General features: G+C 39.7%; 1 protein-coding gene across 1 annotated transcript; it reads left to right on the top strand.

The window, feature by feature from the left end:
- Positions 1–4,957: 4,957 nt before the first annotated feature.
- On the top strand, positions 4,958–16,893 carry SPATA9 (spermatogenesis associated 9; the record flags this gene model as incomplete). The annotated part of the gene is made up of 5 exons (XM_084628130.1): positions 4,958–5,018; positions 5,152–5,240; positions 13,379–13,606; positions 14,294–14,389; positions 16,645–16,893. The coding sequence occupies 5 exons, from the start codon at positions 4,958–4,960 to the stop codon at positions 16,891–16,893; spliced, it is 723 nt and encodes a 240-aa protein (XP_084484256.1).
- Positions 16,894–17,274: the final 381 nt, after the last annotated feature.

The raw sequence follows: 17,274 nt of genomic DNA, 5'->3' as shown, positions 1-17,274 counted from the left end.
TCTGAAAGACATAATAAAAGGCCAGCTTGTGGCCAACACAGCTTTACAGCCAGCAGTGGATGCTTCTGACACCACAGCCAGGTCTATGGTCACCATAGTGACTAAGCAGACAGCGCTGGGGCTCCAAGCCTCAGGTATCCCTCACAAGATTTAAGACACGACTGAAGACTTGCTCTTTGAGGGCTTGGAGCTGTTCAGCGAACAGACTGATAGCACCCTATGTTCGCTGAAAGTTTTCATAACAACCCTGTCCCCTCTGGGAACCTACACACCTCAACCCTATTGGAAGGTGTACCTCCCTCAACCATTGCACCAGCAGAGGCTGCATACCCCATCTTACCACAGATAGATGGAGTACATGCTGGGAATGCCCGAGATACAACAAGGGAGGGGCATCAAGCCTCTTTGACCTCTGTCCCACACTCTACCATGATGACTCATGAGCAAATTTGATGAGAGAGTTGGGAGGCACATAGGAACCAGTCTACAGAGCACAACCTCTGGAAGCCACCTTGCTCCATTCCACAAGGCATGGTTCTGTTAACATCAGACAGATGGGTACTGGAGATTATAGCCCATGGCTACCCCATATAGTTTGATTCCACACCCACCCCCCTTCCCTATCGCTCTTCAGAGACTTGACTCACAAGAGCTTATTGCAAACAGAAGTGGTTTCTTTGCTTTAGCTTAGAGCTTCAGAGAAGGTTCCTCAAGAGTACAGGAGAAGTACTGTTAATATTTTCTTATTCCAAAGAAAAAAGACATCTTTGTCCTATGCTAGACCTGAGGGACTCAGCAAATATATATACTGTCTCATGTTCAGGATCATAACACTTGCCTCCATCATTCCCATCACTCCAACCTCAAAATTAGTTCACATCTTTTGACTTCCAGGTTGCATACTTCCACATGGCCATCCCTCTGGCTCGCAGGAAGTACCTAAAATGCACAGTGGGGCCAGCCATTACCAATACAGGGCTCTGCCTTTCTCACTCTCTCCAGCACTGAAAGTGTTCACTAAGTGTCTGGCCATAGTAGGACTCATATAAGGAAATGGAGAATTCATGTCTACTCATATGTAAGTCACCAGCAGGTCCCAAATGGAGGCTGAAACAGCTCTGGATCACTTCCTTTCCCTGTTCTCCCACTTAGGACTCCTAATGAATGGGGGAGAGAGATCTCAATACTGTTGCAAAAAATAATATTAATAAATATAACTTTTAAAAAAGTAATTACAAACTTGTGTGCACCTTTACTAAATATTAAGAAATAGCTACAAGAATATTATAGTCAAGATGCTTGGAAATATAACAATACACATGCTTAGCTAACTACTGTATGTTACAAAATGTTAAAGCTAGTCAAAGAAATTCCAGAAGGTTTCTGCTTCTAGCTCCCAAGGACAAGCAAACATCAATCTGTATGAACACTTTTAGGAAGAAAACTGAGTGTGAGAGGAATGTAGGTTTGTGTTATCAGAGCAATACATCTAGAGGTAAAGTGGGCCTATGCTAACCCCCTTTCCCCCTTCTTTTTTTCCAAAGAAAAATCTGAGTTTAAACCCACTCAAAGAATTCTAGAAATAGCCTTAGTGATATTCATTTCTTTTGTAAACACACTACAGTTTTCATTCTTTAAACCTGGAGAACACTTATGATGGGCAATTTTTACAGAAGCTACTGGCTACTTCCAACTCATTTCCACTTAGAGGTGATAACCTTTGTTGTTTCTCAAATGCTTAGAAGGTATAAGCTTCTACTAATATGTATATTTATAAATATTTTGTATTTAAATGAAAACTTTCATATAATAACTGTCTGATATTATATAAATCATAAAATGTTTTATGTACAAACATAGAGCAAGGTCATTTAATGCTAGATTAATTATTAATGTAAGAAGCCATTTAGGTATAGAATACAGTAATGGTTAATTAACAGCTTAGGCTAAAGATTTTCTTAGAGTTATTTAAATTTAAAATACTGTTTTGAGAACTAATAACTTTTAAATAAAGAAAATAAACTAATAGACTTTTTAAAAACAATTTCATTTCCTGTCAAACTCTAATAAAAGTAAAATCTCACAAAATGAACTGAATAAAAAAGCTAAAATTAACTTTAAAAGTTATTTGAATCTTCACATATTTATATACACCCACAGAGAGTTATTAAAGAAATGTTGCATATTAGAAAGACCGCATATTTAGGAGATGAAAGTATCATATAAGCCAACCCCAAAGGCATAGAGCCAATAAAAGAATAACAGTAACCAACTTAAATCTGAACAAGCATTAAAGAGGTGTGTTTTCATATAGTTTCATCAAAATAATGATAAGGGTATACAAAATTCTCAAGTGAGCACCTCACACCCCTGGCTACTCTGTTTAGAAAGCAAGCACTCCTCAGTTTAGCCTTTCCACCACTAAAAGGAAGCTGCCACAGACAGATATGAAAAACAGAGAAGAATCAAGTTTCAGAGTAGCAGCCATGTTAGTCTCTAAGGTGCCACAAGCACTCCTTTTCTTTTAGAGAAGAATCAAGAAGAAACCAACCCAAGGAAACCTCCCCAAGACTTCAACATGGATGGATTGGTAAGAAAAAGTTAACTAAAACACTGCCAGGGATTAGATATAAAAGTCTCATAATAATTTTGTTGGAATACTGAAATAAATTAAGACTAACAGTTTCTCCTGTTAATCACCAACTGGTTAAAATGTATTTTTGGAAAGGAGAGGAGGACTAAACACTGGTAAACAAAAAGGTAGGATTTAATTAAATTTAAAATGTTTAATATTGGTTAATTGGCTTGTCTCAATACAACTCCTTAAATGGCTTCTTCTAAGTAAATGATTTAAATGTTTTCTTCTGTTTCATAGAATGTAGTTAAGATTGTTGACTTTGCCAACTATAAACTGCCAGGTTCATCTGCCCTAAAATCTCCAGAGTACTATCTCTGTTAAAAGCTCTACACAAAGAGACATATAGAAAAAAATTGTAATGGAAGTAACCAGTTTATCATTTGTGTTCAGTCATTTGTGTTTAATGTTTTCCTATTCTTTTCTTTAATTATAAAATAGCATTGGTTAATAATTGTGATTATTTTTCTTGGTCTTAATCATGGTGTCCCATAAAGTATTTAAAAGAACACCTGTGACTCAGTGGTGGTAACCACACCCCCCGAGTTTGTAGTAAGACAAACAATTAGTCCGAGCTGGCCTGCCATTTTTTGTTTCTCTGAACTAAATATTTTTAGTAATTTTTAAAACCAAAGTAGTAGATGTTCAATAATTAAAAACTACCCCCTTCCATCTCACATGAACTATGAGAATTTGTCTGTCATACCAATGCAGATGATAGAGTGCATAGGAGCTATGCTCAATTCTAGTTTGGCAAAAGCTTTCCTGCCAGAAGATAGGTTTGTGTACCTTCAGTCAAGTCAATGACATATGACCTGCAGACAAGATTGATAGTTGCAGTGCGTACATGTCTGGGTCTCTTTGGCCACATATCTACATGGATGTATGTGATACTACTTGCCAGATTTTGCTAGTGACCTATGCATCGCTGCCGAAGGACAGTCTGACTTTCATCTGGCCACCTTATAACCAAATGAGTCTCAGTCCCACTCTGCATCCTGAAGAACTGGAATAGTGGATAGACCTGCTGAACGTAAGAAAATTGATACTCTTCTTGGTCCCCTTCCCAATGACACTGGGCACAGACACATCAGGGACAGGCTGGTGTGCCCCACTTGAATCACTTGCAAATGCAAGGTTCTTGGTCTCAGGACAATCTAAAACATCATATGAACATCTTGGAACTAAAAGCCATAGCATGGTGTTCCTTCCTTCCTCCAAGCCACCCAAACTGCAGACTTTGATGCACAACACCTCAGTGATACCCTATAGTGCAAATCTGAATTAATAAATAATATATATTCTGCAATACTTCAAGGAAAATGGGTGAAATTCTCAACCCCCCATTTTCTCAGTAAATGGGGCTTTATATGGGCCAGTAGGAACACTATTCTCACTAACAGTGGCAAGGCACCAGCCATCCTGGCATCTGGTCCAAAGGCATCACTATTGTTGTGGTCTTGCTGAACATTACCTCTCAGTATTAAACACAGGGGTTTATAAACTATACTAATTAAAGACAGCTGACAAATACCCCTAGTTCAGAAATGTGGCAATGTTTTGTTTCTGGTCTCTCTTACGTTGGCAACCAATGCAGCCATATTAAGAATCACGTGAATTAAACATATATTTTTGGCACGTTTGAGGGCTCCATTGGTAGTGGCCAACATTAGTATCTTGACACTTGGGTATTTCCTTGTCTTAGAGAGAAGAGCAGAAGGAACTAGAAGCAGCTGGAGCCTATTAGTTTCCCAGGAGCCAACCTGGTGCATATAATAAGAAAAGGAATAATAAATCACTGGCTGACTGATGGAAAGGCTCATAGCTATAATAAGAGAAACAGTCTAATGCAAAGGACAAAAACTATGAGTTCTCTTGCTTGCTTAAAACTTAAGGAAAGGACTAAGGGACTTTTGTTTGTTTACCTTGAACCTGAAGACAAAGGAAATCAGAGACGTCTTTTGTTTAGCCCCAAGCCCATGGATTTAGGATACCAGAAGAGCAAGATGTAAAAACAGTGTATCCTTGTGCACAACTTAGAAGAAATGTGATCATTTACATGGCAACTTGTGAAAAGTACGGATGATTTTTTTCCTGATAGGATCATACCTTGGGCACCACACATCCGCAGAGCGTCAGAAGCTAAGTGGGTACCTAAGAGATCCACTGTGCTGTCATAAAGACTCCCTGCCTGGATATGGTGATGTTCATGTGGGGGGGGGGGGGCATGGTGTGCTCATTTGTGATCTGAGAGTTCATCTGAGTTAGTCTTGTGAGGTAACTGGAGCTTAGGACTCAGGGGAACTCACCCTAGGACACAAGATGCCCATCAAACCAATCGGGTGGATATGTGGGCAGGTGTTAAAGAGATTTTCTGGACAAGGTACATAATCCTGGTTGTGATCCATTTAAACCCATAAACCTTCCTTGTCCTACCTATTTGTACATGGTACCACCACTTTGTTTAATTAATTAGGTTTTTAATTTAATCTTTAATTGCTTCTTTTTTACCTCAGTTTACCTAATTCAGAGAGCAGTTGTGGAAATTATAGATGAGATTAAGGATGAATTTCCAACCATAATTGGATTGCAACAGTCAAACCAGGTAAAGGTACTGAATTATTGTATTTCATTGCCATTGAAGTTCTGATAAAGGATTTTCCCCTTCTTGTTTAAAAATATTATGAATGTGTTTTATCTACCATTATTTAATAAGACATGCTCTGCTGAGGTTGATATTTCGTCATTAAATAGTTATTGGAGCAGGGACTGGAACCTGGGTCTGCCAGGTGGGTGCTCTAATCTCTGGACTGTAGAGTTATGTCTCACTCTCTCTCTGGTGGGGCTTCTCCACTTCCATTTTGTGCTGGGCCCAATCTGGAAAGTGGTCTCTGAATTGGACATTGTAGGTGAGACAGGCAGGGGAATGGCCTGAGCTGCTCTATGGCATCAGGATTTAGATGGCTCCATACATACCCGCTGGCAAAAATGTAGGGGAATTTATCAGCAGAAATGTAGATGCCTAGGTAATTTGTGGGTTAGGTGGCAGCTGAGTGGAGGTTTTGAGAATCCTAACTTGAGAATCTTAAAACTGCCTCAAGTGGCAGTTAGATGCCCAAAAATGTTTGTGGATGCAGCCTGCTGTCCTCTATTCCTCATCTATGGAATGGAGATTAAAATTCCCCTATTTCACAGAGATGTTCTGAAGGTAAAATCCATTAAGGCTTGTGAGGTGCTCAGACTCTCTATTGTGATAGACCCTCAACTCCTTCTACACTTCCAATTCCACTGACACTGGCAAATCAGACTGTGAAGCAGGACATCAATTCCAATCCCTCTCATGTAGAAATAAAATTGGGAGAAGAAGGCCTGTAATAAATTATTGCCTGAAATACCCCAACATCTACTTCCTGTGTTCCTGGTCTCTGGCTGCGGAGCATCTTTGGCAGAAATTCCGTGACTAGGCTGACTTCTAACACTACAAATTCATTTTCTTCTTCAGTTCTGGCATCTTCCTAGCTAAACAACTCCACTTAACCAATTTAATTGAATCTCATGTCCACAATCCCAACCACCTCTGACCACTCCTCAAACCCTCTCCTCCTCCAACCTCCACTTCTCCCTGCACAAGTTTTTGCCAATTTCTTCCATGAGAAAATTTGACAAAATGCAATATGAACTTCCACCTCTTTTTCTACAACTCTCTCCTCCTCCTCCCTGTCACAGACACAGGAGTTTCTCATCTGTTCTCCTCCTCTAAGCCTTCCTCTTGCCCCACTGACCCCATCCCATCTGATTTCCCTCAGATTTCCCTCATACCCACTCTCATTCCTTCCCTTACTCTTCTTGACCTCTTGTGTGCCTCTGGCTCCGTTGACTGGAATGAGGGCAGTCTAGCTTAGTGGTCAGAGCAGGCATCAGGAACCAAGGACTAGGGGCAGAGCCAGAGTCAGCAGTGGGAAGCCAGGGCCAAAGATCAAACCAAGGTCAGGAACTGAAGCAAGCAGGGTAACAGGCAAGGAGGGGTTGAAGGCAGAGGCAGGACAGGAATAAGGTAACAGGAGCAATCACAGTGGTGGGCATGAACGTTGAGCAGCCAGCAAGCTGCTGCTGCTACCCCCTCCAGCCAATCAGGTGGTGTAGCCAATCAGACAGCTGTTGTAGGCCAAAGGTACTGAGGAGGCTGCCTGGAGACTAGCTCTGCAGCAGGTCGTGATTCCTGACACTTTTTCCCCTCACGATACAAGCATGCTTTAGTCTCTCCCATCTTAAAAAAAATCCATCCTTGATCCAACATGCCTTTCCAGTTAGTGCCGCATCCTCCCTTTCACCTCTAAGCTCATTGAACATGCTGTTTACATTTGCTGTCTAGAGTCCTCTCTTCCAGTTCCATCCTAGACCCTCTCCAACTAGCTTCTATCCTTTGCGCTTAACTGAAACTTACTAATCCTCTTGAAATCTTGTCCTTCTGTGACTGTCCTTTCCTGATTCTCCTCCTACCTCTCTAATTGTTCTTTAGTGTGTCCTTTGGAAGATCCTCCTCATTTCCTCTCCAACTTTCTGTAGGGGCTCCACAGGGATCTGTTTTTCATCCCTTTCTTTTCTCCCTCCACACTTATCTCTGAAATCTCATCCATAAATACAAATTAAACTACCATTTCGATGCTGATGACTTACAGATCTACCTCTCTACTCCAGGCCTGTCCCATTCTGTCTAAACTAAAACCATGGCCTGCCTCTCTGATTGGCTAAAATCCACAATGCAATATCAGTGCAAGTTCAGCATGGCTGAAACAGAGTTCTTAATCTTTTCCACTATGTTATCTTAAACTCAGACCTGTTTTTTCATCTTCCCATCCAGGCTATATCTAAATCTTGCTGTTTCTTTCCATACAACTACTCTTGAGATTTCCTGTCCATTTACACAGCTACCACTCTTGTCCAAGGTTTCATCTCACATCTCAATTGCTGCAACATCCTTCTCACTAGCCTCGATGAAGTAAATCTCTCCCTGCTCGTATCTATGTAGAATGCTGATGCAAAGATCAATTTCCTTGCTCATTGCTTTGACCACATCACCTCGCTCTCTTTGAATCGCACCACTAGCTCCATCTTCTCTATTGCATCAAATATAAACAACTTATTTTCACTTTCAAGGCCCTTTACAACGTATCACCACCCATCCTACCTATCATCCATTCACGATCAAAATGTCAGCTCCGACTTCTGAACAGGTCATGAGGCCAGCCTCCATCACCCACTCATTAATAACATGAACACCTTTGTACTTTCTCCCATGCTGCCCCTCACACCTGGGAGATGCTCCCCATAAATATCCACAAAACTAACTCATTATCCTCCTTAAAATTCTCCTTTTCCATTATACCTATTAAAAAAACTTTACAACGGTTAGGCTGCTGGCATGCAGAGACCACTGACAATCATGCTGACAAGTATCATCTAATTGTTTCCTTGCACTTCCCCATCTAACTCTCTGTGTCCATCTGTTGTCTCTTGTCTTATACTTGGATTGTAAGCTCTTTGGAACAGGGTCTGTCTTTTTGGTCTGTGTTTGTGCAGCACCTAGCACAATGGGATTCTGGTCCATGACTGGGGCTCCTAAGTTCTACAATAATACAAAATCATAATAGGAATAACACAGCAATGTCTATTGAATGTTATAATTTGTACTGCAGTAGTACCCAAAGGCCTCAATTAGGATTGGGATCCTGCTGTGCTAAGTGGTGACCCAAAGAGCTTAAAATATGATAGGCAACAAATGCCTTTTTCTTTTGCCATTTAGGACTTGATCCTGCTCCTGCTGATGTCAGTGGGTGTTTTGCTATTTTAATAGGCTTGGGATCAGCCTTAAATGAACAAGAAAATATTTATTATTTCACCTCTTATTGACATTGGCATCAATAATCCCCACTTTCTATTAGGGGACTAATATGACCGAAAGAGTGGCTACAAATGCCCCCTCCCACCTAATTAAACTACTGCAAAGCTCCCATTTGGGGAGTTTTGCTTGAGTAAAGATTGCCACTGACTCAGGTGGGAACAGCACTACTAAATCTGTTTGTGGACACTGATAAAATGTAATTTACACTTCTTCCTTGACAACATGAGCTAAAGTGTGTACCATATACCATACATAATGGATATGGTGACATTTAGTCATTAGGTGCTAAGGGCATTGTGATACATATAAGAACAGCCATATTGGGTCAGACTAATGGTCCAAATAGCCTAGTGTCCTGTCTTCTGACAGTGGCCAGAGACAGATGCTTCAGAGGGAATGAACATCACAGGGCAATTTATCAAGTGATCCATCCCATGTGGTCCAGTCCCAGTTTCTGGCAGTTGGGGGTTTAAGGACACCCAGAGCATGGGGTTGAGTCCCTGACCATCCGGGTGAACAGCTATTGACAGACCTGCCTTCCATGAACATATCTATTTCTTTTTTGAACCCTGTTATACTTTTGGACTTCACAACATCCCATGGAAATGAGTTCCACAGGTTGATTATGTACTGTGCGAAGAAGGATTTCCTTTTGTTTGCTTTAAACTTGCTGCCTATTAATTTAATTGGGGACCCCTAGTTTTTGTGTTACATGAAGAGCTAAATAACACTTCCCTATTCTATTTCTCCATGCCATTCATGATTTTATAGACCTATCATCTCTTTTCATCGTCTCTTTTCTAAAATGAACAGTCCAAGTCTTTTTAACCTCGCCTCAGATGGAAGTTGTTCCATACCCTCAATTGTTTTTGTTGCCCTTCTCTGTACTTTTTCCAATTCTAATATCTCTTTTTGAGATGGGCAACCAAAACTGCACAAAGTGGGCATACCATGGATTTATATAGTGGCATGATATTATTTTTTTGTCTTTTTTTTTATCTATTCCTCTCCGAATATTCTGTTAGCTTTTTTGACTTTTGCTGTAAAGTGAGTGGATGTTTTCAGAGAACCATCCACAATGATCTCTTTCTTGAATGGTAACAGCTAATTTAGACCCCATCATTTTGTACATATAGTTGGGATTATGTTTTCCAATGTGCATTACCTTGCACTTATCAACACTGAATTTCATCTGCCATTTTCTCACCCAGTCACCCAGATTAGTGAGATCCTTTTGTAATGCTTTGCAGTCAGCTTTGAACTATCTTGAGTAATTTTGCATCACCTGCCACCTTACTGTTCATCCTTTTTTCCAGATCACTTATGAATATGTTGAACAGCACAGATACCAGTACAGATTGGGGGACCCCACTATTTACCTCCCTCCATTGTGAAAACTCGCCATTTATTCCTACCATTTGTTTCCTATCTTTCAACCAGTTACTGATCTATGAGAGGACCTTCCCTCTTATCCTATGACTGCTTAGTTTGCTCAAAAACCTTTGGTGAGGGACCTTGTCAAAGGCTTGCTGAAAGTCCAAGTACACTATATCAAGTGGATCATGCTTGTCCAAATGCTTGTTGACGCTATCAGATCATTCTAATATACGGGTGAGGCATGATTTCCCTTTAAAAATGCTGTGTTGACTCTTCCTTAACATATCATGTTTATCTATGTTGTCTGATAATTTTGTTCTTTACTACAGTTTCAATCAATTTGCCTGGTACTGAAGTTAGGCTTACTGGCCTGTAAGTGCCAGGATTGTACTTGGAGCCTTTAAAAAAAAAATAAGTTACATTAGCTACCCTCCAGTTATCTTATACAGAAGGTGATTTAAGTGACAGATTACATACCTTAGTTAGTTTTGCAATTTCATATTTGAGTTCCTTCAGAACTCTTGGGTGACAACCACCTGGTCTTAGTGACTAATTTATCAATTTGTTCCAAAACCTCCTCTACTGACACTTCAATCTGGGACAGTTCCTCAGATTTGTCACATAAGAAGATCAGCACAGGTGTCGGGATCTCCCCCATAGCCTCTGCAGTGAAGACTGATACAAAAGAATTCATTTAGCTTCTCTGCAGCAGCCCCATCTTCCTTAAGTGCTCCTTTAGCATCTCGGCCATCCTGGGGCCGCATGGACTGTTTGACAGGCTTCCAGCTTCTGATATACTTTAAAAAAATTGCAGTTAGTTTTTTTTTTACCTTAGCTAGTTCTTCTATTTTTTTTTTTTTTTTTGCCCTGCCTTTTACACTTGACAGAGTTTAAGCTTCTTTCTATTTTCCTCACTAGGATTTTACTTCCAATTTTAAAGGAATTTTTTTTGGGGGGGAGGGGACTCTAACAGCCTCTCTTACTCTGCTGTTTAGTCACAGTAGCACGGTCCTCTTACAGTTTTTAAAATGATTATTTAGGGCATACATTTCATTTGAGCCTCTGTTATGATGTTTTTAAAAAGTCTCCATGCAGTTTGCAGGCATTTCACTCTTGTGACTGTTCCTTTTAATTTCCATTTAACTAGCCTCCTCACTTTTGTGTAGTTCCCTTTTTTTAAATTAAATGCGACTGCGGTGGGTTTATTTGCATTCTCTCCCCCCTCCATTATGTTAAATTTAATTACATTATGGTTGCAATTATATTCACCTCTTGAATTAGATCCTGTGTTCCATTTCAATGCACATTCCTTCCTAAATGTTTTGAGAACCTTACGTAGTTTTATTTTTTTTATTTATCACATATAATAATAGTAATAGCCAATGGTACAAAACATTTAAGACAGATCCTCATCTGGTGTAAATTGTCATAGCTCCATTTATTTCAACAACTATGGCACTTTACATCTGAGAATCTACCCTGCATTTTTTCTCAAGCAACGTTGTACAGAGTTTAGTTACAGGACTCCCATTGATGATTTTTTTTTAATGGAAGTTGCACTTCTGACCAATATCAGATAAAATACAGGTCACTGCAGAGCACACAGAAACACGTCTTAGTTCCCTACATGTATAAGATACAATTTCTCCCATTTAGTTCAGTCACTGAAATTCATCACCCTCACTGAGCAAAATCCGAGTGGTGAGAATTGTGGAGGGAAGACTGCTATGGAATGCTCATACTTAGATCTTTCTCACACCGTCATCCTGTGGCCAGGCTATTATGCCAGTGTATGGACAGGAAGAATGACTGCTGCTACATTGTACCTAGCTACTTGGATCATTGTATCCCTCTAATTACAGATCATGTGGTCCATTATAGAGCCGACACAGAGCTCCCCTATAGAGTGTGAAGGAGAGGGTTCAGAGAACCCTCCACAATCTCTCTAACCACAGTACAATCACCACGGGGCAGAAATAGTGCTAAGGGCTTTGTGCTGCTTCCCCCACCATCACCACCACAGTAGGGTAAATTTCACACTAATCAATTGATTAGGTTTTCTTTAACATTTGGTTGAATCCCATTGGGCTGTAAGATATAAGGTCAGGTTTCTAAAAGAAGCAAGGATGAAAGATTTTTGTAAGGCTTTGTTACTTGTAATATGCTAATGCCCAAAGGCTCCAATCAGTACTGGGCCCCCTTGATCTTTAAATCAATATTTGAGGACGTCAGTAACTCAGCCAGAGGTTATGGGCCTATTACAGAAGTGGGAGGGTGAGCTTCTGTGGCCTGAAAAGCACAGGAAGGCCAACTAAAAAATCAGGATGATGCCTTCTGGTCTTAAAGTCTGAGACTCTATGATAATTTGTACTATTACTAAAAACTGGCAAGCTAAGTGTCCTGGAAGAAGTGGGTGAAGAGGAGGAAAGGAGGGATTTGAAGGGGAGAGTAGAGGCTTTATTTTTCAGCTCAGGAATGACATTCCATGCATAAGTGGCATCATGGAAGAAAGATGTTTGTGGGAGAAGTGGACTCAGGCAAGGCTGGCATTGTCAGAGCAGGGGGCAAGGGAAAATGCATTCAGAGATGAGCAGATGAGTAGAACATATTTTAAAATGTTTACAAATATTGAAGTAGAATATGCCTCTATCTTAAGCATTTCGAATATGCCCATCATTGTATTACCAGGTGGCAATATTGTAACTGAAATCAATAGGTAAATCACCAACAATAAACCATTAAACTCTTTTGGTCCATATCAAGTGTAATCTCAGTTTAATCGGATACATCCTCTATTAGGCTCTTTATGTTCTGAGCTGATAGACTCTCTCAGCGAGAACACCTGCATCTCCAAATTTATATATTTAGGTTAGCTTTTGATGCTGAGTCTGATGGAAAATAGGGTGAGCTCTGCAAGATGACAGAGCCTCCTGGGAGGTGCTGACACCATCAACATCCACAGAAGTAAAGTACTTCTCAAATTCAGATGATAGCAGCACTTTCCTGTTTGCTAAGCCACTGTAGGAGTGGGAATACTGCAAAGGCCATACACCTATTACAGGAGAAGGGTAGTCTTGTGTCCACTGGCCAAACAGGAGCTACAAAAGATTTTTCTTCTAGATGCTAACTGTGCTATATAAATGCATGTTGTTTCCCAAGACATTAAAAGTGTAAAACATTCTGGTACTTTATATATGAACACGGGGCAGGATTATATCTTCCTATGTGTTTATAAAGTATCTTGGATGTTGCCACAAATCAAGTAATTATACATGTTCATTAGTTGTAGAGTTAAATGAAGAATGATAACTGAGCTTTTAATAAAATCGCTTGTATCTCTGCATAGCCTCAGTATCAAAGGATTATCTTTGGAATAGCCTTTCACTCTCCATAAAGTCATGATATTCTAAGAAATTCATTTTAGAATCATATGCCATATTATTTCTCAAACACTTCCCTTTCAGGAAATTGTTCCCATTCTACAAGCATCCAGATCAGTTGTGGCAAGTGCATTCTCTTCATCTCCTGGAGTAAGAGTTATTAATGGGCTAAACAGAATATCAACATCTTCAAAATCTGTTGCCAAAGTCTTGCAGCCACAACTTGTTCAACATTTTGCAGAGTTAAATACTATGTCTCATCGTCTTCTGAAAAATGTAAACACACCAAAGCAGCCTCTCTATAAAAATCAGGTATGGGAGCATTAGTTCAAATGCTTATTATTTAGGACCTATTCTGACATTCTTTACCTGCAATGTATATCAGGTTTTCCAACTACTTTCAATTAAAAGTTCTGTTCCACAGCTCATTCAAATTACTGTGTGCAAAACTGGAATCTTTACCATCTTTATCTCATTTTCCCCTATGAATACTTTCACCTCTATTACACAGTAATTCATACGGGCACAAATCCTGAAACCATTGGTTTGTCCTCATTCAGTTAACATGCTGGGCCAAAACAGTAGGCATTTTGCCTGAATAAGGACTGTATACAAACAGATCCCGATTGCACCCAATATCTGCAAGTGGAGAGGCCCCTGCATAGGTGGTTCTCCTCCTTCCACATGGAAAGAGACTTTAGCCAGCTCTGCAGCAGCATTAACTCTCCTCCTCCATCACTACTTTCTCCTATAAGCTACAGAAGGCCTGCTGAGTCAGAAGAATAGGCAGGCTGGTAGATGGGCTGTAGTGGATGCCACCCCTTTATGCTTGTGATTCCTGTATGTTCCAGTGACCCACACAGATGACAAAATGAATGTAAATATAGACATTACAGAAGTGGATATAGATATAGAAAACTGCTGTTAAAACATTGTCCTATTGAGCAGCATTGATATTTTGGCAGCAAAAACTGTTTTAAAAAATTATTTTTCCTTCAGGGCAGAACATTTTCCCTGTTCGATGTGATCTCCTATCCAGCAAAGACTGCTCTCACCAGCATAATGTGTGCTTCCTATGCAGCACTAATTTATGTGGTAAGTATACGCTTCTTAGTTTTGCACCTGATTCTGCCACCCTTACCCACAGTGAGTAGTGCCTTACTCCATATGTGAAACCAATAGGACTATGTGCAGCATAAGGTACTATTTAGTGGGTAAAGGGGACAGAATCAGGCATTTTTTAATCAATTCAGTTCCTTAATATTCATGCTATAGTAATGTAGCCATCAGAATAAGATTTAAATGCTGTCATCAACAATAAAAAAAGGAGTACTTGTGGCACCTTAGAGACTAACAAATTTATTTGAGCATAAGCTTTCGTGAGCTACAGTTTATGCTCAAATAAATTTGTTAGTCTCTAAAGGTGCCACAAGTACTCCTTTTCTTTTTGTGAACTAACACGGTTGCTACTCTGAAACCTGTCATCAACAATAAGCATTTCAGTTTTCTCTCTGCTCTTTTCATACAGGTAGCTGCATGACAGGTGCAATGAAATGGTTATTTTTACTCAAGTTGCATTTGAGTGTGCTTTGTACATGTTTAGGCAGCCTTGCAAACTTGGTCCCAAACCAAGGCATAAAAATCTACTTCCCTGTCTTCCGCTATATTGATTGATAATGGAAACTAATGATATTTACTCACTTATTTAAAAAAATTAAAAGAACCCAAAAACCCAACTACTTACCCTAGATAAGTGGAACGCTATTATTTTTCAATGCTGCATTAAATTGTCTCATGAATTTGTGGCTAATGATTTGCTGATTCTTTACTCAAGATTATTTGCCCCTCTAACCCATCCCCTCTAACCTGTCTTATAAACTTTAAGGCCAGAAAGACCCATCATGATAATCTAGTCTGACCTCCTGCACATGACAGGCCACAGAACCTCCTCATTCACCCACTCCTGTCACAACCTCTGAGTTACTAAGCTACTCAAATGTTCATTTAAAGACTTAATTACACAGAACCCATCATTTACTCTAGTTCAAATCAGCAAATGATCCATGTTCCATGCTGCAGAGGAAGGTGAAAAAACCCCCGGATCTCGGTCACATTTCCCAACTCAAACATGGCAATCAGTTAGATGCATGGAGTGAAAAATACTGTAGGCAGGTATAAATATACAGCACATGAAAAGATGGGAGTTGCCTTACCAAGGGGGTGACGGGGTCAGTGCTAATGAGGCCAATTCAATCAGGCTGGCTATGGCCCATTCCCAACAGTGGACAAGGCGTGAGTGTCAACAGAAGGAAAATTACTTTTTGTAGTGACCCAGCCACTCCCAGTCTTTATTCAGGCTTCATTTGGTGTCAAATTTGCAAATTAATTCCAGCTCTGCAGTTTCTCATTGAAGTCTATTTTTGAAGGGTTTTTTTTGTAGAAGAATGGCTGCTTTTAAGTCTGTTATTGAGGGTCCAAGAAGATTGAAATGTTCTCATACTGGTTTTTGAAGGTTACAATTCTTGATGTCTGATTTGTGACCATTTATTCTTTTGTGTAGAGACTGTCCGGTTTGGCCACTGTACATGGCAGAGGGGCATTGCTGGCACGTTTCCCATTGGTAGATGTGCAGGTGAACAATCCCCTGATGGTGTGGCTGATGTGGTTAGGTCCTATGATGGTGTCCCTTGAATAGATATGCAGACGGACTTGGCAACAGGGTTTGTTCCAGGGATTGGTTCCTAGGTTAGTGTTTCTGTTGTGTGGTGGGTAACTGTTGGTGAGTATTTCCTTCAGGTTGGGGGGCTGACTGTAAGCAAGGACTGGCCTGTCTCCCAAAGTCTGTGAGAGTGAGGGATCGTCCTCCAGGATAGGTTGTAGATCCTTGATGATGTGCTGGAGGGGTTTTAGTTGTAAGTATTTACAGTAATACATTCTATAGGAGAAATTTGTAATAGTAATAACTGTTTGTTTAAATATTTGATAGACATAATGGCATTGACCCTGTGAGCAAATTCACTTAGCTACAACTGTACAAAGTGTGTGGATGCTGTGGTGATGTATAAAAGCTTGATCCTATGAAGTGCTAAACATAGTAGCCTTGATCCAACAGCACTTAAGCTTCTGCATAATTTTAAGCACATATATAGTCTTACTGAATTTGCTGGGACTATTAATATGCATAATTGTATTAGATTGTGGCCAAAGTGGTCAGCACCTTGAAGCATTGAGTCCTTTATTACTAAGATATTGGTATGTATTAAAAAACTTCAAAATAAAGGGTACTTCTTGTTGTTCATTTCAAATGTCATACAGACAGTAACTAAACTATATACCTTTATTGTATGTAGGCAGTCTCTATTAACACAGTATTAGGGAAAATAAAAAACATTGTTGAAGAAGAAAAGGCCTCAAGAGAAAACACTAAGAATAAGGAAGAAAAAGATGTATTCACCAAATATGAAGATTTAGCAAGTTACACTGTGCCCTCTCCAGAGAAGCAAGTCTTTTCTGAATTTCCTGTTGATTCAACTAAGAGCAGCATTCACATCCTACATTCTGCACTGGATCAAGATACAGTACTTAGTAGTGGTAACTGAAGCTCAAACAGGTTTGTGAGCTTTTTGTTAGTGCATTAAATGTGAAAAGAAAGACACTTATATACACAGAATTTACATTCTCTATTTGTTAATAAAATAATTCATACAAAAACTTAATATCTTCAGAGTACCTTGACTAGTGAAAGGAAAAAAAAAGTCTATCTAGGTATGGCTGAGGGCCTTACTATGAATGTTTTTAGTGCCATGTTCTATAGGATGTAAATTTCTCACTGACACAAACTGTTGAAATTTAATTGATTATGCAAGTTAAAAAAATCCAATGCTTTTAAGTGTAGAGTCTAGTGGGTTCCTTTTATACCAAATTCCACAAATCTGGCCCATGTCTAAGTGCATTTTTCTAGCAGATGGTCACTGACTATA

This window comes from Lepidochelys olivacea, assembly GCF_965140295.1.
Source record: "Lepidochelys olivacea isolate rLepOli2 genome assembly, chromosome: 5".
NCBI lineage: Eukaryota > Metazoa > Chordata > Testudines > Cheloniidae > Lepidochelys > Lepidochelys olivacea.
This window is presented reverse-complemented; position numbering and strand designations above follow the sequence as displayed.